Source organism: Oreochromis aureus, linkage group 20 (genome assembly GCF_013358895.1).
Source record: "Oreochromis aureus strain Israel breed Guangdong linkage group 20, ZZ_aureus, whole genome shotgun sequence".
In the NCBI taxonomy this organism is placed as follows: Eukaryota; Metazoa; Chordata; class Actinopteri; order Cichliformes; family Cichlidae; genus Oreochromis; species Oreochromis aureus.
In genome coordinates this window covers 9,026,646-9,046,669 of record NC_052961.1, presented here as the reverse complement: position 1 = coordinate 9,046,669, position 20,024 = coordinate 9,026,646, and the positions used below count along the sequence as shown (strand labels likewise).

The 20,024-nt window shown below is 39.8% G+C and overlaps 1 protein-coding gene across 1 annotated transcript in view; it reads left to right on the top strand.

Moving 5' to 3' along the window:
• The window catches only part of plxna2 (plexin A2), a 163,536-nt gene that overhangs the window by 122,470 nt on the left and 21,042 nt on the right, over window positions 1-20,024 (top strand). Inside the window, exons 14-22 of the mRNA XM_039604756.1 lie at window positions 941-1,058; window positions 2,665-2,801; window positions 3,964-4,131; window positions 5,405-5,498; window positions 11,172-11,411; window positions 12,215-12,358; window positions 12,839-13,073; window positions 14,629-14,771; window positions 15,943-16,211. Coding sequence (XP_039460690.1) covers window positions 941-1,058; window positions 2,665-2,801; window positions 3,964-4,131; window positions 5,405-5,498; window positions 11,172-11,411; window positions 12,215-12,358; window positions 12,839-13,073; window positions 14,629-14,771; window positions 15,943-16,211 — 1,548 coding nt within the window. The remainder of the gene's footprint in view (window positions 1-940; window positions 1,059-2,664; window positions 2,802-3,963; window positions 4,132-5,404; window positions 5,499-11,171; window positions 11,412-12,214; window positions 12,359-12,838; window positions 13,074-14,628; window positions 14,772-15,942; window positions 16,212-20,024) is intronic.

The following is a 20,024-nucleotide window of genomic DNA, read 5'->3' as shown; positions in this document are numbered from 1 at the left end:
AATGAATTTTAAAACTAACCTGCAAGTTTTTTTAGTTTTTTTTTTAGGAGACTTAATTGCAAAGATCCACAGAGAAAATGAATGAGAAATTTCAAAAACTTACTATCATAAATCTGCAACTTTGCCTGTACAGTTTTGCTTTCAGGTAGGAAGCAAGTGAGTCTCTGTTTCTGTGAGGTGCAGTAAGAGGATAATATTAGGTTTGTCAGCAAGTAAATCCTCCTTTAGCTACACTCGTCCACATAGCTCATCCAACAAAGCTCTCAAAGTCATTTGTTGTAATTCAGATGATCAGTGCTGGAGAAACAATACATCTGCTCTGCTTCATCAGCTCCACTCCTACCTGCCCCTGCCATCTGCTTCCCCACATATTCCATCTCTCTTTCCACGCTGTGATTGCTTCTTGTACTTTATTACTCCCTGGCACCAGCGATCAATAGATGCTCTCATTTTATTATGTCATTCGATCTAGTCACCTGCAGTGCTGGGAGATACCTGATCACATGATATGATGGAACGGTATTGATCTTGCTGCATGATTTACATTAGTCTTGCTGTACTGGCACAGCACCACGACTGTCGGGGGGCCTAGCTGTTAGTGGGAAATTTACTACATTCAGGTGCAGCGGGTTGGACTGCCAAAAGAGGAGGAGCCATGGTCTCATTTAAAGATTGTCATCGATGTCTGGCTGTGTCACGTAATGAAATGAATGAAACTACAAAAAAGATTGTAATTAGAGCAGAAGATATATCAATATCAAGCAGCGAAGTGCTTTGATTATTCTTTTCTACAACTTTGCTTAAGCATTAAATCATGAGGACAATTTTTAAGTTTGATGTTACTATTTTTTAAAAATCGAATCCCCGCTCCAAGTATGGGAGTATACTTCTGTTCCTGAAGTCATTTTAACTGGAAACTAACTTTAACTGTCTTTTGCAGGATCGTATGTGAGATGGATATGGCCCATGCAGACAGTATGCCGGGTCCAGTACAGCTCTGTGTCGGAGAGTGCAAACCAGAGCTCCGGGCTCGTTCCTCACAACTCTACTCCTTTGTGGTATGAGTGTAATTAAACTCCATTTGTATTGTATTCTGAAATAACACTTGTGATCTAGTCAGATTATTTTTTAGCCATATACTATGTACAACTAACTAAATATATAGGCTACTTTAGCTTTTTTTTGATTTATTTATTAAGTTGATTTATTCTAACGAATGATTTTTATGGGCTAGAGGGAAACATTGATGTTGGAATTGCTATGCTTAACAGCAATGTAATTAGGCAGCCCAATGCATGCTTGTTATTTTAGGAATGGCATTCTTCAGTTGATATGACAGGGCTTTCAAGGGGTCCACAAGAAAGATCTCTTCATTTGTTTACTTGTAGATATTTGCTTTATTAGTGAAAATACCATGAAGTTAATATTGTCTCATATACTAATGCAGTTCAATATATTTTTTTATTTTAAAATGTATTAACTATTAGTTCAACTACTAGAAGTAGCTGATTTTTCAATGTCTGTTCTGAGTAACTGAGAGCCATATGAAGATTTTAGATCAATTTAAACAGATGAATTATTAAAAAAAATCACACCCTGAACAATTGTTAGCTAACAGTAATATTAGAGAAATAAAATGGCCACATGGTTGTTAGCAAAACTGGCTATTCCCAGCTTTTATGTACAGTCTGTGTGTACTTGCCATCCTCACACACACACATTTCCTTTTCTCAGATATCTGCTGTCTACCTGACCTGCACCTAACAGTTAATCTGCTTTCTCATTAGCACTCTCTCACACCTTCACAATTAGCACTCTTTTAACTATTAACAGCAGTCAGTAATTACTGCTGTTGTTTTCCGAGTACCTGCACTATCCTGCATGCTGGATGTCACACGTCGCTGTCAGTTTTGAGTTTTGTCAGCATGATGCTCTTGGCTCTGTAACACACGCTTGGCCACTTTTTCTCACCAGTGATACGGCTGCTACTCTGGGAAGCAGCGGAATTCCTCTGAGATTACTTCACAGAGCTTAGAATTGGCAACGCTTACAATTCCCTTCTATTGCATTGCGCCTAAAAAAGACTGCATCATCACAGGAGCATTCTTCAGACAAGACATATTCCCTACGTGACCTTGTAGACAAAGGGACATTGTAAATGACAGTGTGCATTTAGTCGCTTTTAAAATGGTTGTTTTATGTTTGTTCAGATACAGGTGTGTGCACACGGATGCTTTTATGTGTGTGCGCGTGTTCTTGTGTATGTGTGCTGCTGTCTACTTGAATATTACTCCATCTGTCTGTGACAGCATCCTGGCTGCATGCCGCTGAAAGCATTCGTTATTTTCAGATTGTCTTTAAAAAAGCTTCACTCAGATATAACCCAGCAATGCAGGGCACGCAGTAGTGGAATCTCTAAGAGGACTAAGACTTTATTGTACTGCAGTTCACTGTAATCACCCTGACAATGTGAATAACTGTCATTTGCTGGAAATTAGTGGTAACACTGAGTGTTACAACAGAGATGCTCCCCTGCTTACTGTAAAACATATCCATCTTTTAATCCGTCTGCTGCTCTCGTGTCATTTCTTCCTGTTCCTTTCCCTCATTTTAAATGACTCTGACAGTCTTTCTGCATCTGTGGTTGTTTGTTTTGGTTTTTAGACTCCAACTGTCACAGGCCTGTCCCCTAGAAGAGGTCCAGAGTCTGGGGGCACTAAAGTAACTATAATGGGAGAAAACCTCGGTGCCGGCAGCAGTGTCAACGTCAAGTTTGGAAACCAGACATGCGAGTTCTTTGGGTGAGATCTTAATCTTCAACATAATTGTCCTGCATATGTGCTGCTGCAGAGTCTGCAGTATGAGGAAATTTGAAATGCACATCATGGTGGAAACACTAAATGTTTATGTTGATATTGTGGAATTAAACTAATCCAGTCACTATAAATGCCATGAATTTTCATACATAGCACAAATAGCAGTTTCTCAAAGTATAAAAATGGCTTGAATTAGTTTAGCTAAGTTTTTGCCCTCCAGCATAACTGTCAGAAAATGTTGGATATATGGCATGCTATTAGCAAATTTTAAAAATAAATAAATAAATAAAACAGCTTGTGTTGTCAAGATAGTGATTTATTCACATTAAATAAGCAGCATTTTTATGTCTTTATTCTTCTGTTTTGGGTTTTGTTTCCTTTGATATTATACTGCGAATACCCCCCCAAGGGGAACATCTTTATACCTTTGTTGAAAATTGTGTAAATTCTAATAAGGTTTTGATGACCTACTGCATCAAACCTTGTAATAATATCTTCTTTTTTTTAATCTACCCCCATCCTTCTCATTCTCTTCATTCTCCCATTCCTAATTAGTTTATCTCTTCTCCCCCATCCCTCAAAATTTTTAATTCTCAGTCTCACAAGTTGCTTCCATTTCTCTACACCCATCCCTCCTGCCGTCTTTTAGTAACTCATACATGCCCTCTTTCTGATTTCCACTCCTGGAGGCACCTATTTTAAGCCCTGCCACAGTATTCTGACTGTAATGTTGTAAGGTTCAGGAGTCAAGTAAACTTTAATGAGATATGGGGCTAATTACAGCTTCTCCACTGTATTCCTGTCATGGGAGAAAGAGGAGGATGATGGGCTGTTCTGCTACAAGCACTCCTCTACTAATGAATTTGGACAAATTCTGAGGGTTTGCGTGTAGATCACAAAGTCTTGTACAGGGAGGAGAAAGTGTGTTGTAGAAGGATGTATGAGAGCTGAAAGTACTGACTGCATGTTAATGTGCACTGAGTGCACCTGTTTGTCATGTTTTGAGTGGGATAATTAAAGAACAGGTCTCACAGAAAAAATTGTATGTTTTGTTGCTCATATAAGTCAAGTTTGTATCTTCACATATTCATTAGTTTTGGTACAGATTTAAATCGCTATTTTAATAGTGGTATTCTTTTTTTTGTAGAAGGACAAAGACCGAGATAGTGTGCTACTCTGCCCCTTCTCTGTCTGGAGTCGGCCCAGTTCAGATCAGCGTCAGTGTGGATCGCGCCCAAATCAGGGAGAGCCTCACCTTTGAGTACACAGAGGACCCTACTGTGCAGCGCATTGAACCAGACTGGAGCATTGCAAGGTATGCACACTCCTCAGATTGTATGTATGAGAGTTTTATTCATGTCCTCAGCTACCAGCCTTGAGCTTTTGACACGTAGACAAGAATTTCCCCATCCAAAGCTTTAGAGCCAATCAGTCCAAGCCAGCAACAATAAACAGACGAGTCAATATTGCACTTTCAATTACTGTTGGGTTCTTCTCCAATTAGTCTGGAATTGATAGAAGAACCGAAGCTCACTGATTGGAGAGGATGGGCACTTTTGAGACTGAGATTCTTCTATTGAATGCAGTGTCGATCCATGTGTTGAACGTCTTTGGCAGATAGATACACAGACATAGAAGACTACTAATTAAAAGGAGGAGAGGGATGAAGATGAAACAATGGCATAACAGAACAATGTGCTATCAGAGGTGTGAGTCCACAACAGATGGCGTGAGCTTAGAGATGGAGAGTATGGTACACTGCAGCAAAATCGTGACGACACAAAGGGAATAGGAGGAAAAACGAAGAGAGAAACTGAAAGGAACCACATATCTGTTTTGCTTTTTTTGTATTTTGGAAGAGAAAATAAATTAAATATCCATCTAATTCCATTTTAAATTACACAGTGTGAACTGACTTTCAATGTCTCAAAAATTGGAGCTCAAATTGTATAGAAAGACAGAAAGAAAAGCGAGCACAGAGCAGATATTTTATGTAGTTGCTGAGTGTATAATCTATGGACGACACGGTCACATGGTCTGTCCACAGTAACTCACTACTGGTACAGTGAACTTTACCCTAAACCTTTGTTCAGCAAACCACATTGACAAGTACAACAAAAAACCATCTTTAACAAATCCAACCAGCTACAGGAGGGCTGGGAATTCAGCAATTTTCCACCTCCTCTGTTTATGCATCTTAATATATTTGAGCTGTCTATTTTTTATTTATTTTTTGCACTACTTGATTGTCAGTAGTAAAAACATAAAAATGCATCTCTAATCACCATCTTCCATGGGCTGTTTTGTCCCAAATTAACCTTAAAATGGGTTTCGATATGAAGCTTTTTGTTCCCCAAGTGATGGGGAACACTTTGAAGAAACAGATCAGAGTTAGAAAGTTTACAATGGAGCGCTTTGGGTCTTTTTCTCAGATATTCCCTTTCTTAGTCTTTTTTTTTTTTTTTTTTTTTTTTTTTTTTTTTAGCATTAAATTAAAAAAAAACTGCACAAAATGAAAGTGGGGTCTAACAAACATGATTATAAAAACTCCTGTAATAAATTTTGTCTAACTCTTTCCATTTATTCAGCGGTCACACCCCCCTGATGGTGACGGGAACTAATCTGGATGTGGTTCAAGAGCCCCGGATCAGAGTGAAATATGCCGGCCGAGAGTCTGTCAATGTAAGAATCACTCACTTCTAATCTGTTTTCAACCACAGAGTCTCTGCTATATGTGTAGTAGAAATCTTCTACTGTACTACTTCCAGCCTGCCATGCTATATAAGCAGCTAAGTGACATTTACTTCAGGTAAAACAGTCCTTAACAGGCCCTCTAGCTCTCTGATTTATGTTTTAACCCTGTCTTCTTGACCCCAGAGCATATAAATATTACAGCTGGTGGTGAGAGTGATCCACATGCACTATTTAATATAGAGTTTACTTAAATTTTTTTTGACCATCTCACCTCCCACCTACTGGGTGTTTTATTTACACTGCTCTCCTGACTCCCGAATACCATTTTCACTCGTTTGAGAAAAGATAAAGAGGCAGCTGGAGGACAGTAGAAGTTGACCAAGACTATAAAAGGTTCAGTGGGGAAAATGTTAGAGGTGTGCATCATTGGGGGCAAGAAGGCTCCTAATGGCCTTCAATGGAAGATTAACTGCAGTCAGAAGTCTTTGGTCAGCATAAAGACCCCTTGTATAATCAAAGACTTGTCTGAAGGAAATCGTTACAAATTGCATTTGAGCCTCTGTCCTGGGGGTCCTTGTTTAATTAAGAGGATGGGATTTCCTCTCTGTGGTCTGCTATAAGGTGGGGAGGGCAGATGAATACGATAAAGGGGAGTTTGAGGAACAGAGAGTAGTGAGCCCAGTATTGTGTATCTGTTTAGTTTCTGTGCGTCTTTTGTAAAATCAATTTTCACACATGCACTATGGCCCTGAACCACACTGCACATTACCGAGCAGGGATGTAAGTAAGAACACAAATGCTGAAATCATTTGGGGTAATTAGGTCCATGTAATGGCTAATTCTGGTGTAAAAATAGAGCAGTCAATTTTTGAGAATTCACAGTGAGTGAGTGGGCATCATGTATCCTGCCTCTAGATTGGCATCATCCCGTGGCAGCATGGTAGCTCAGTGGTTAGCATTCGCTTGCTTCACCGCACGAGATTTTTTGATCTCGAGACATTTCCTGATGCCGCCAATGAAAACACAATCTGTACTCACTCTGTGCTAAAGCAACATGGCCTAAGATTCTCAAAAACTAACATCTAACTGTGGATAATTGCCAGGATGTATGGCGTGAGTTCTTCTTTGCAAGACAACATCAGAAGACTTGACAAATACACACTATTCCTTATTTTGATACATAGAAAAAAACACACTAGTTTGGAAATACTTCAGTCTCACACCTTAATTTTTCAATATATACAATGTTTAAAAACATCATAAAATAGAATTTCACATTGATGCAGGGATGCACAAAACCGTCCTCAAAGCTATCCTTCACATACACAATTCTCTATAGATTTACTCTCATTGCATTTCCAACTTACTGTCTCTAAATTAGCAGTCTAAAATTGGCCTTAAGTGTCTCTCTTGCTTAATGAACATTTCTGGAATGAAAACCATCATTCTGTTCCGAGGTTTCTGAGCTCCAGGATCCTCGTGCGAGATACTGACATGCAGACCTTATGTGAAGTAAAAGACACATCTTCTGTTTTTATATTTAGAGGAGAGAAAAACACTTGATGAGTGAGACAGAGAAAATCTGGTGAAATGGAATTTGACTTGTGTGTGGGTGCCGTAGTGTCTGATATGTCAGTTTCCAAATCTTTGAAAGCGAGTTGTTCATCTCCACCCTGCCTCGTCTCATCCAACTCCCCACCTAGTGCCTCGCAAAAGACGACTGTGTCACCGTCTTGACTGCCCCCACAGCCACAGAGAATGAATTTCTATTAAATGCTAAGGTTACAATTACCTATCCTTCATCCCACCCTCCCAGCCCCTTCTACCCCTTTCCCTTTTTGTCACGGGAGGAAGGCAAACAGCACAGAAGCCTATAGCAATAAGAGCTGCTGTCTGTCAGCCAGCCTTCAAATGATCACCTGTCTTCCACTAAATTGCTTCTCTTCTCTCCCTCCCTTGTGTCACCTGCACAGATTCACAAAGAAACCAGGAAAGAGGAAAAAAGACAATTTTCTTTGTGAAATGCTCTGTATCTGTCACTGGATTCACAAGTGAAACATTTATCATGATCTTGATTAAAGCTAAAAGGGTTATTTTGCAGCTCTAGAATATTTCCCTGTCCCACACTTTAGATGCCTGGACTGAGTGTCGGGCTTGGCATATCAGGTACATTTACGGTTACTACTGAACATAAAAGGTGTTCAGCATGGGTGTACTGATTGCTTTGCCTGATTGCAAGAGGAGGCTGCAGATCACTGCATAATTAGATTCACGTTTTTAGAATTATTTTGTATATATATAGAAATTATGTATCATATAATGCTATATATGATTTTAACAGTATTAGCATCATGAGCTGATTATTGATCGATATTTATGGCATTATAAATGTCCAAAGTCTCAAAGGCTAACAATGCTTCCGTGGTGACATTTCTTCTGTGTACTTTTGTAACTAGCTTCAAACAAAACAAAAACCTTTCACCATATGAAACAGTGCTTATGGGATAAATTGGTTTCTGGCTCCACTAGCTAACAGCCACACAGATTTTGGATAGATTGATTAGAGCTGAAGTTAGACTTAATGCCAGTATTAGCAGTTGGTTGGAACAGCGGGCAGGCAGGAAAATAGACATAGTGTAGGAGTAACCAAGTATAGGAACAGCAGAATAACCAGTAACTAGCTATCAAATGTTAGCCTTCAGATGACCTTTGACTCTGTGAAGCCTTCGTATTTTTTCCATCTCTACAGTCAGCCAGTCGTATCTTCGCTTGCTCTCACTCTCTCTCTTACCACTACCCTGGCCAGAGACCTTTGAATGATTGAGTGGGCTGTATCCACACAGTAGATCATGGTAATATATTCAGCCAGAGGGGTTGGAGTGTTACTGCCTTAAAACACCCTGGCTCTATCCAACAGTAGAGAAAGAAGACAAATGAGACCGAGATTCCAATTATTTTCTCTTTCTGTTGACCTCAATTCACTTTATCAATGCTGTAAATCTTGTAGCTTCTTTTGCCACATGGCCTACAGGAAAAGATGTACCATTTGTATTTGACTATTTTTAATTGTAAAGTTCCGAAGATGGAGAGAAAAATTACATTTGTGTTATTTGGAATCTGTACGCTTTATTGTTATGACTGAAGCATTCATTGATGAGACATGGATGGAGTGTAGGAAAACAAGCTTGTAATTCAGAATTTGGGACATATCTAATATCCAGATCTGTTAAAAGGCAGAAATACTGCAAAGGTGTCATGTTGCCCCACTCAGAGGGGAACCAAAGTATCATTTTTTTTAAAATAATCTCGCATTGCCCCATTTACCCATCGCTACAGTACTCACCCATCACTTTGGATTTGGATGTTACACTCACTGAAAAACATCCGACATTATAGGAGCAGTTTCCTGGCAGGATTTGGTGAAAGAAAAGATTTAAGAAAGAGAGCGAGAGAGCATAATAGGAAAGTGAGGACAGTGCAAAAAAAGCCCACAGTATCCATCCCCGGCAGAGCAGATGGTAGTCAGAGCTTTAGTTGACTTGCAAATGCCTTGCTGTTCCATCCCAGGAGTCATAAGGATCGCGTTGGACCATATGGACCTGTCTATACTGTGTAACGCGTCATTATGCTAACATTAAGAAAGCTGCCTATATCAACTAAACTTGAAGTCTTCTGTCCAATCAACCTTTAACCCTGATTTAAAAACAGAACATAATGTTTTCATTGGTTAGTTTGACCTGTTTCACTCTGTGATCATATGGGCTTAGACGTTAAACAGCCAGGATGACCACATTAAAAGCTCGATGGCTCAGCAGTACAAATATGAGTTGATAAAATTAATTAACTTGATCTATTCATATAGCATCGTATTTGCTCTGTAATCATTCAGAATCTTTTGAGTCTGAGTGGTACTATTCACACATTTTTCTTCCTGCTGGCTTGTATTTGTGGATGTGGAACTATGCTGTGCAGATTTTAATAGTTAATTCGGTCTCACTTTGAAGTGACATTTCTGCATGATAAAGCATCTGAAAAAAATAATAAATTAATTCAGATTTCTTTTTTTATGCTCTAACTTTTTAGTTGTTAATGTGATTTCACAGAACCTAAAGTTAGTGAAAGTATGTCATGTGTCCTATCTGGCCTTTCTATCTATTTTCATGAGGAGCTTATCTTTCTGCAAAGCTAATGCACTGCTACTATGCTTTGTAAAATATAGAAATTAAAAGACAATTGACAAAACCTAAGAAGAGTTTCTCACACACACACACATGCACACAGAGCTATATTCCAGATATGTTGCTAAGACTGTTGCATCATCACCCAGGTTTTGCAGCAAGTGCAGATTTCCAGGCAGCTTGTCAGTCATTTACACATTCGCACAACTGATTTAAAATACATCACCAAATATCAAGTCCCTTTTCAATTAAAAGCAGCAAACATTAACTTTTTAAACTGTGAGAGTTTTGCCGCTTTCACTTTTTATTATTGTATCATTATTGCTGCAAACCAAAGATATTTGGTTTAAACTATTCATCAGACCCCAGAACATGTCGCTTTTCATTGCGCTCAACTTCTGACAGTCATTTGTATCATTTTCTGATTTTAGATGGGCTAAATGATAAAAAGAGATAATCAATTATTTGAATCCTTAGTTGCATTTTTAGGCACGGTTTGTCCAAGTTGTATCTGAATTTATTTTAAGAATGAGATTCAAGGCTACATAGTGAACACAATCTTCAGTCTATTTCCAAGGGCAAACTAAATAAAGATGCCAGTCCCTTCTTCCACCTCTGCAATCACACTCCTGCAACTTAGCTTGCACCATGCTGGCAAAATCCAATTGGTGTACCCTACACAGAATGAGTTTGCATCGATCTTTCCGGCTTTCTCTGGAGCACCAGACAACAGGTAGGAGGCGTGGTACTCGCTAGCGTTCACCACCTTTGATGATATTTACCTCTAATTAAGTTTCTTCCCCAGAGAGAGAGCTGGGAGGGAGTGAAAGGAGATAAAAACCTCTCGGAGCAGAGTGCTGTGCAGCAATCAATCCTCTCTCCCCTTCCCTCTAGAGCTGAGACGGGGAGGATGGATGGAAAACAGGCCTCTCATCTGGGCAAACTTGAGAGAAGTAATAAAAGACCCATAGCTCAACCTCTTCCAGAGGAGACAGAGGAGAAATGCCTCCATCCTTTTGTGGTTGTTGGCCTGCAGTGTTTTTTAGTGAGGCTGTTGGAGCAATTTATTTTCAATTTTATAGAGGCTTCCTCTACAATAAAGATGGATTTAATGACAGAAAATAAATTCTATTTTTCTGAAAAGTATTTGCCCTTTATAGGTCAATTATAAGGCTGGTGAGCACGCTGCAGGGTTCATGTTGAAACCAATGTGTTTCAGTTAGGATCGCACTTTAGGTTACAGAACACAGAGGATGGAGCAGATTATAGGACCAGGGAAAAAAAAAAGAAATCATAGCTTTTCTGAGCTGTCCAAGTTTATTCTGGATGACTGAATTGCAACTCTTCTTTCATTTAAAGGGCCACAGGCTATCATTTCGTGATGCGTTGATTGTTTCAGTGCAACACATCCCCAGTAGCATCACAGAAAGTTTAAAGTTTCTTCATAACATTTATTTCTCTTCTCTTCGTTCACTCTCTCCAGGTGTGTAAAGTATTGAACACCACCAGCATGAGCTGCTTTGCTCCTTCTTTGATGGCAGAGTACCATCCAGGTTTGGACACCGTGAAGCATGCAGACGAGTTTGGATTCATCTTCAACAACGTCCAAGCGCTGCTGGTCTACAACAACACTAACCTACTCTATTACCCCAACCCCTACTTCGAACCGCTCAGCACCACAGGCATCCTTGAGCAAAAACCAGGCTCACCCATCATTCTCAAGGTAAAGAAAATGCAGATTTGTATACATTTAAATCTGCATAGGATCTGCGGATTAAAGCCACAAATGTAGACCTATCATAATATTTATCATTCGTATTCTGCTAAGTGGTCATTTCCATATACCTATAAGTTTTTCTCTAGTTGATTTTTATATACAAGTCCTATTATCTGGATGCTTGCATGTGTAAAAAATCAAAATCGGCATTTGCTTTCATAGATGTTTTGAAGCTTTGTTGAACTTCCTTTGTAGTGAACCCCTCTGGAGATTGTGTTCACCCTTTTGTTGCATCTCCCTGCTTGCCTGCATTTGTAATTGGTACAATCTCTGCTCCATTCTTGGCCAGGTCACTGTTGGAAAAGACATTTTTCAACTCAATTAAAGTTTTTACTTAGAAAAATTAAAGATATAATGAAATAATATCCTTGGGAAAGATTTTAATTCCTTTTTCACTCAGTCATTATTATGTTTGTATAGTAATTACAGTTAGTTGTATGTTTTGGGGTTTTTTACTGGTATTTTTTGCCCGATAGAATGGAGAGCAAGGAATGTGTTAAAAGATATATTTGGATCCTTTTTCCTGATTACCAGCTGCTCCCACTGTAAAATACATCAGCCTGTCTGATCTTGGTATGGAATCCTATTTAGTGGCAGCTGTGCCCAAACCTAGGGATTTAATTTTTACTGTATTCAGGTGACATATCAGTGTTGTGCATTAAAAAAAATGTTTGATTGTTGTTGATGTGTGTGTGTCTAAGTTTATCTTCTAATTTTACACCCCTCTGTTCATTGCTCTATGCCCACAGGGCAGAAACCTGGTTCCTCCAGCATCAGGAGGGGTGAAGCTTAACTACACAGTACTAATAGGAGAGACTCCCTGTTCTGTCACTGTGTCTGAGAGCCAGCTGCTGTGCGAGCCTCCCAACCTCACTGGGCAATACAAAGTCATGGTCAGTACTGGTCTGTTCTGGTGTTTTGTTATGGCCCTAACTTTCTTTCCAACTTACTTTCCATTTATCCCTGTATTTGCAATTTCTTCTTTATAAAAGTCAACCTCTAAACTCTATTATTTGTGTTCTCATCATTGTTAATTCAGCTGAAGAAAAGGGGTCAAAGCGAGAGCAGCATGGTTGTGCTCTACATGTCAGAAGGTTCTGCCAGAAGCCACCGCAATTATTCTTAGTTACCCACTTGCTTATTGAGTGCAATCTTCATACTATTTCGCTCTCAGCGTGATTATATAAGTGGTCATGTATTTGGAGGCAATTTTAGCAGACAATATTTGAAAAGGTTTTGGTCAAATTTTCAATACTTGGTTGGCTTAATCATTTCTGTAAAACAACAATCATGTAACAGACAGCTCAACTGCATGTTTTCAATCGCTCTTCTAGTTTTAACATTCTCATTGTGACTCTTGCCTTTCTTGACAGGTTCAAGTAGGTGGTCTTCACGTATCTCCAGGTGCCGTGCACATCATGTCTGACAGCCTGCTGACCCTTCCGGCCATTGTTAGCATCGCTGCAGGTGGCGGTCTTCTCCTTATCATCGTCATCCTCGTCCTGATCGCCTACAAGCGAAAATCACGTGAAAATGATCTGACCCTTAAGCGCTTGCAGATGCAAATGGACAACCTGGAGTCACGAGTTGCCCTAGAGTGCAAAGAAGGTTAGTGTTAGAATAGTAGAGTTTACAGTAGATACAGAGTTGGTACAGCACTGTGCAGCAGACTGTTGGTTAAGTGCTTTGCTTAACCAATAGGCTTCTTTATCACTCAAAACAAATAAAAAGCATAAATATGTGTATGTTACATACTCAAATCAATTCCAAGCTATCTGCATGTTTTAAGTAATTCTGTAAACATTTCTTCAAATCTGGGTCATCCTTGTTATTTATCACAAAAGATTAACTAATTTAGCCCTTTATGTGACCTTTTTCATCATGGCGTAAATCCGTATACTTCTTTCTGCCTTCTAGTTTGCATGCTGGAAGCGATTTTTCATGCAAACTAACATGAACTCTAACCACACTGCAGCCAAACACACATTAGATATGAGATGCACAAACGTGCAAACTGTATTTCAAATTATGCTGTAATTCTACAGTCATGTTTTCATAGCAGGTGTTTGTGTTTACCATTTTTGTCTGTATATATTTTTGTAACCATGATATGTTAAAACAAAAGTGAGCACTGATTGCTCTAGTTTTATTGTAGATGTGAGCGTCACATCATTTCCACATCGCTACTTTGAAATAAACACTGCTGATTGCTCTTGCTGTTATCATTGGGGTTATTTTAGCTAGTCTGTGGCAAAAGCGAGGTTTAAGTCTGACAGTGTTGAGGCGATTTCATCAGCCAGAGGGGACCTTATTACTTATCCCCTCCAGCCACCCCTGATCAGCTGCCCCAATGTTATTATGTAGTAATAGAACACAATGGTCGAATGACAGATACAGACAGACGGGCACATAGAGTAGGCAAACAGAGGGAATCATACACAGGTAGCCTTGGGACAGAAGAAGATTAATGTTTTAACCATTAGCACTGGCCTGGCGAGTACTTCCCCGCGGGGTGGATTTAGATAGCTACCAGAGTTCCTCCTTATGAGTGTATATATACACTGGGAGTCCATGTGTTGGTGTGTAAACCAATGTGTCACAGGGGACTTTGGTACCAGGAGGTGAGGGCTAAGACTGGTTAGAGATGGTGGGGTTTTGAGGAGGGTTTTAGGAGACGACTGCTGCTCCTGTGATAGGCTGCAGGCAGGGAGCCTCCCCAAGGGCGGCGAAGCAAAGCAACAGAGCCGTGGGCTTGAACCAGAGTCAGTCAGGATGGAGCCAATTAACTAGTGCTCACCTGCAGCTTCACACTGAGATGCCACACTCTTTGGGGCCTTTGCTTCAGCCAATTTACTGGGTGGTAGATAAAAATGAGTAAGAAAAGGAGGTGTGTGTGTATATGTGTGTGAAAAGTGAATGTAAAAGAGGGAGCGAGCGAGAGATCTATTTTTTTAGGAGAGAGATGTAAAATATTGAGTTCCTCTGACATGAAGACTATCTTGAGCTTTCTGTCATCTTCATCATAGCAGCAGTAAGCCCCATGAAGATAAGAAGGATTCACATATTTGGTCCTTGGGGATTAAATAACAGTTTTATTTTCAGGATGCCTTTCACAAGCGCTCCCTTCAACTTGTCTCATTTCTCTGCCTTCCTTCTCTTCTAGCCTTTGCAGAGTTACAGACAGACATCAATGAGCTCACCAGCGACCTCGACAGAGCTGGTATCCCCTATCTGGATTACAGAACCTATGCCATGAGGGTCCTCTTCCCCGGCATAGAGGATCATCCTGTCCTCAGAGAACTGGAGGTAACTGTGACCAGAGTGCAAGAGAGAGATACATTTTTAAAAAAGAGAGGAAGGACAAGGGAACTTCAGTCTGAGCTAAAATAAATACATAAATATACAAAGTGGACTAAAGAGAGAGAGCCAAACGGCATGTCTGCCCTGACCACTTCTCACGTAGGCTAACCGTAAGTGGGAAATTGCTGAAGGGGGAAAGGATACCAGTGTGCCATCTATCCTTTCTACACTCTGGTCTCACACGCACACACACAGTCAGTCATGCTGGGCAGCATACACACACACACACATATATATATATACACCTCACATGCAAGCTCCCTCATGGAAAACAGGGTCCCAGCACATGGCTATTTCATCCACCAGTGGTTGCAGTATGAGGGGTAATGAAGTGAGTAATTCCCAATCCTCAAGCAGAACTTTGGGTTCTTCCAATGGGGGGAAAAACTGGCTGGTTAACACTTTTTCCTCCTCTTCGAGGGGCCAGAGTAGTGCTAGGAAATGACTTTATTTTATGTTGTTGAGACTGGTGTCCAGAGGATGAAACTATCAGGGATAAGAAGATTAATCATAGTAGAGATTAAAGGTGGCAGTGTGAGTCAGGCTAACTAGTCAGGTGTAGTTAGTTAAGTGGATAGTTGCTCAGGTAAGGCTAGCCATGTTTGCAAGAGATCAAAGGAATGTAATGTCACATCTTAGAGCAGTGGCATTTGGTGAGTCACATAAATTTGGCATTGCCTGCCAGAGGACCCATATTTTTATGGAAACTTCAGAAAAACAGTCATGGGCGCTCAAACAAGTACAAAGCGAATATTACTTAGATTGTTTTACCCTGAAAGCTTGTTTAACATTTAATTAGAAAGTGAAATGGCAGCTAACTCGGTGTACAATGCTTTTTTTAACTGGGACCCGGTCAATAATTGATTAAGATCTTCTCAGTTACTCATCATGAGCGAGAGCTTCTATCTGCCTGAGGTGAAACATGAGTGAAGATTTTGGTGCCTTTGGAAAAATCTTTATTTTTTGTGAGGCAAGGTCACAAAGAAAGTTAAAGAGCAACAAACCTTTTCAACCAATATTTCAGCAACGTATCATTAAAGGTATTACTAAACAAATTCCTGCTTGATACTCATTAGCCTTACCTCATGCACTGTTGTTGCCTCTTTTTTCGGTGCAGGTGTCAGGTAATGGCCAGCAGAACGTGGAGAAGGCCCTGAAGCTGTTTGGCCAGCTCATCAACAACAAAGTGTTCCTGCTCACCTTCATCCGAACACTGGAAATGCAGCGCTCTTTCTCCATGAGGGACCGCGGCAATGTGGCCTCACTTATCATGACTGCCCTTCAAGGGCGACTGGAGTATGCCACCGATGTCCTTAAACACCTGCTGTCAGACCTGATTGACCGCAACCTGGAGAGCAAGAACCATCCCAAACTGCTGCTGCGCAGGTAACACGGCAATAATGTTCCTTCATGATATAAAGACTGGAATTGTGCCCAACTGAACTTAAACCTTACTTGTTTGTTGCATCTTATTATAAAGCTTCAAATAGTTAAACGAAGAAATGAATGAGCACTAAGTAAGATAAACAAAGGCCTCTCTATTATGCACAATTGTAATGAGAATGCCTTAATCCTCGGTAATGCTGTTTGTTTGGCAAAGCTTTATAATATTGAGCCAGAAAGGATAAAAACACACAGCATTACTGTTTATCCCCTCATATGCAATGCTGTTCTTTGATAGCTATGTAGATAACAAAAACAGAATGTTCATTAGCAGAAGAGGTGCAGCGTCATATAACGTTTTTAGAGAGATGGATAGGTTTTGATTTAGAGTCGTACGTTCTTTAACCTTTTTCTTATGTTTCTTGTGCATTCCTATTTCCCCATGTTTCCATGTAGACATTTCACAGAATCACACTTGTAATTAGTGTTATGGAACTTGTACATCTGCAGCACAATGAGATAAACAACATGCAATATTTGCAAGAGGAGCAACATCTGAGTTCTCTGCATAATTCCACATTCCCTCTAGCTTCCCTCTTTCCCACCGCTCTCTCTAAATACCAGTGTCACTCTAACTTATCCTCCAAGCTCAGGCTCTTTATAAAACATTTAAAAGTGGTTCAGCTGAACTTTCTTTTCCCTGTGTATCAAGTATACATTGTTTCTCTGGGAAGTTAGAATGACGTGTTAAAACTTTAAACACCTACTAAGTTCCGGCTCAGGTTTCCGCAGCTGCTTTTGGCAAACAAAGTAGCTTAAAAAATATGTGCAAAGTCCGTCACAGTCCTTCGTAAAGCCTGGCTGCTCTGTGCATGATTTTGACGATGTTTACTTGACTTAATAAGATGAGACAGTGAGACCAGGCAGCTGCTTTGTTTCCAGACATCCCTTTTCTGCTGTTAGTGCTCCTGATTTCAGATACATTTCAGAAATGTTTCTATTAAAGAAAAAAAAAGTCCCGTTAATAGTCGAGCTTAAATTACTGCCAGATAGAAAAGACCCTGCATATTGACAGAGGAATTGACTAAAGCATCACAGCATCAAATGGACCTGGATTAAGCTGTTATTTTACATGACAATAGGGCTCCATGTCACCTCTAAGTTTTCATTATCCGTTTCATTATGTTCTTATTAGGAACACAGTGGTACATAATCCTCGGGTCCCGCCTTTGCAGCCTGGAGGGCTAAATGTCCTATAGTTTTTACATTTCAGTCCCCATTTTTATGAAAAATTTAAGGGATTACTGATTTGACATGGCTCTTTGCTGTTGTTGTCTTCCTCGTTGCCTATTTGGAGAAAAGCCGACGTGAAGCCAGCCAGCTGACTCACACACACGTTCAAACACACTCACACATCTGTGATGATAGTCAAATTGAACATTTCTCTAAGCAGTAATTGTGTTTGTGCAGGCCGTAGAGTGAGGCTGCTGGGCTGTGCTTTGTTGCCATTTTCCCGTTCAGCTGTTTTTTCTGTCACGTCTCCTCAGTTTTTTTTATTACATATAACAAGTTAGTGAAACACCTGCTATTATTCCAGCTAAGATGCCCTTTGTTTTGTTGCTTTACTAAATTAGCTGTATTTGGACAGATACATGATACAGAAGCACAAGTATCTTTTGGGGTATAGCGCGTATTTCCGTAGCTATCATGCTCAAATTGTTGTTTATTAAAGCATGCAGTTGCTGGTATGCCATATGCACATATCTGACATCAAAAGTGTATGTGTGTTTATGTGCGCATGTACAGGTATTTTAATAAAAGATGTCTGTGAAAATTCTACAGGGAACATTTAAAACTTTACAGTTAGATGTGTTCAGAGTATGAAAGCGATATACTGTAGTGTATATTTATACTACAAAACACAGCAGGTACAGTATATATGCACAGTTTTGTCATCAAACTGAGCTGTTATCTGTGCAGTGAGTTTGTGTGGGAAGCTGGAGCACCATGCTGTTACTAGCTTTTGCACAGAAAAAAAGGGAGGAGGGGTGTCAGGTGTGGAATTCTAATTAAACAACTAATAAGCCTATTAATTGAGCAGATTATACCGAGGTTTGCAAGTCTTTCCACAGATAAATTTCCAAGTTATGTTTGCAGCACGTTCAAGATGCTGATTGTAAAAGCAGGCTCTGATTAGCATTGACACCGCACCTCCTCTTACTTCTCACCACCTCTGCCTCCATTACAGCTAATTTCTCTAGTCCTCTCAAATATTCTCTCTCACACGGCGAGATTATCTCCAGATAGCATGTTTTCTATATTTGAGTATTTAATTGCTGATGCACTATCTACACTACATTGGGAATGATAATGTTAATTAATTAATATCCTTGTGCAGTTTTAAGGTATGCAGCTTTCTTGCTAAGTGTGCAGGTTTAAAGGTGGGTTAAATGGAACAGCATGTTAAAGAAACAGCCCTCTTCCTCAAACGTGTAAGGTGTCTGCACAGATCTGATGGTGCATTTACTAACAGTAGACTTGACGATATATGGACTAATATGTATATAACTTTAATAAATATGCAGCTAGCAATTTAAAAAAAATATTTCTGATCTTTCCCCTGAAGAAGTTGACACTGAATGGGTTAAAGAATTATGTCACAGACTTAAAATGAATCCGTGTGACATGCCTCTTGGCAGAGTAAGCATAAAAAGTAAACCATTGCCATCTGCAGTATTTGAGGAAGTAGTTAACCTCATTGTAGCTGAAAGGAATACAACACAGCTCTTGTCACTGAGAAAGTTTGATGGTAGGTTGAATGTCTCTGAAAGCCAGGGGGGAATTTGGAAATCTTATACACCAGTTGCAATGCGCCATATACTCACTTTTTACTCTAAAGCTCAGCAGAGTGCCGGGCCCCATTTTACCATCAATCATATCAGACTAGTGAAAACAAATTATAGCCCATTGTACATTATCTTGCATTTATGCAGCATATATCACCCCCAGTCAGTTAAGTTCCTGGAATCATATTTGAGGGGTGCACTCATGCTCTTTTGAGGCTTGTTTTTCAGAGAAACTCCTGTTTGTTTGGTATTTAAAGATTTCAAATACCGTCTGTTGTCTTTGTCTTGATAAGGAATGATTTTGGCTCACAGTCACTTTCATTCGCCTAAAAGCTTTTTGAAAGTGATATCTAAGCTTTGTGTTTGATTTTAACACTCTTCAGTGCGCTAAGTGGAGTTGATGAAGCGCCCCATATTGTTTGGATTGTATTTACCACCATTAGTGTTCTTGTGTTCACGTTCTCTCTGTGCCCTATCGTTCCAGTTCTCCCATTCTCTATATGTACCTTGTCCTCTGGTCATCTTTCTGCCCCTCCAGTTTCTCAGACTTTTACACATTAAATGACCCCTATCAAAACGTGCTTTTTTATGCATTAAAATCTCTTCTCCATTGTCTCCATCTATAAGTTTTCTCAAAGCCTCTTGCTTTACCCAGTTTCACTTTCTCTTCTTTATAATGCTCTTTTAATGGAATTACTGAACATTGCTTCTATCACCTTGAGACTTTTCAATCTTGTATTATTTTTCTCCTACGCGTTTTTGTAATGAGATTTCCGCCCATGCAGAGCAATGGAGTACAGTATTATTAAGAGAGTGAGTATTGTGTTTGGCATTAGTTTCACTGAAAGACATTTCACTGGCTGCTAATATAGCCCCCCCAGTCCACCCTAGCTGCCATTAGGAGACCAGAGATGGGGCCTGTCTTAAGCACTATGTGGGATAATGAAATCCTGATGTTCATTAATGAAAC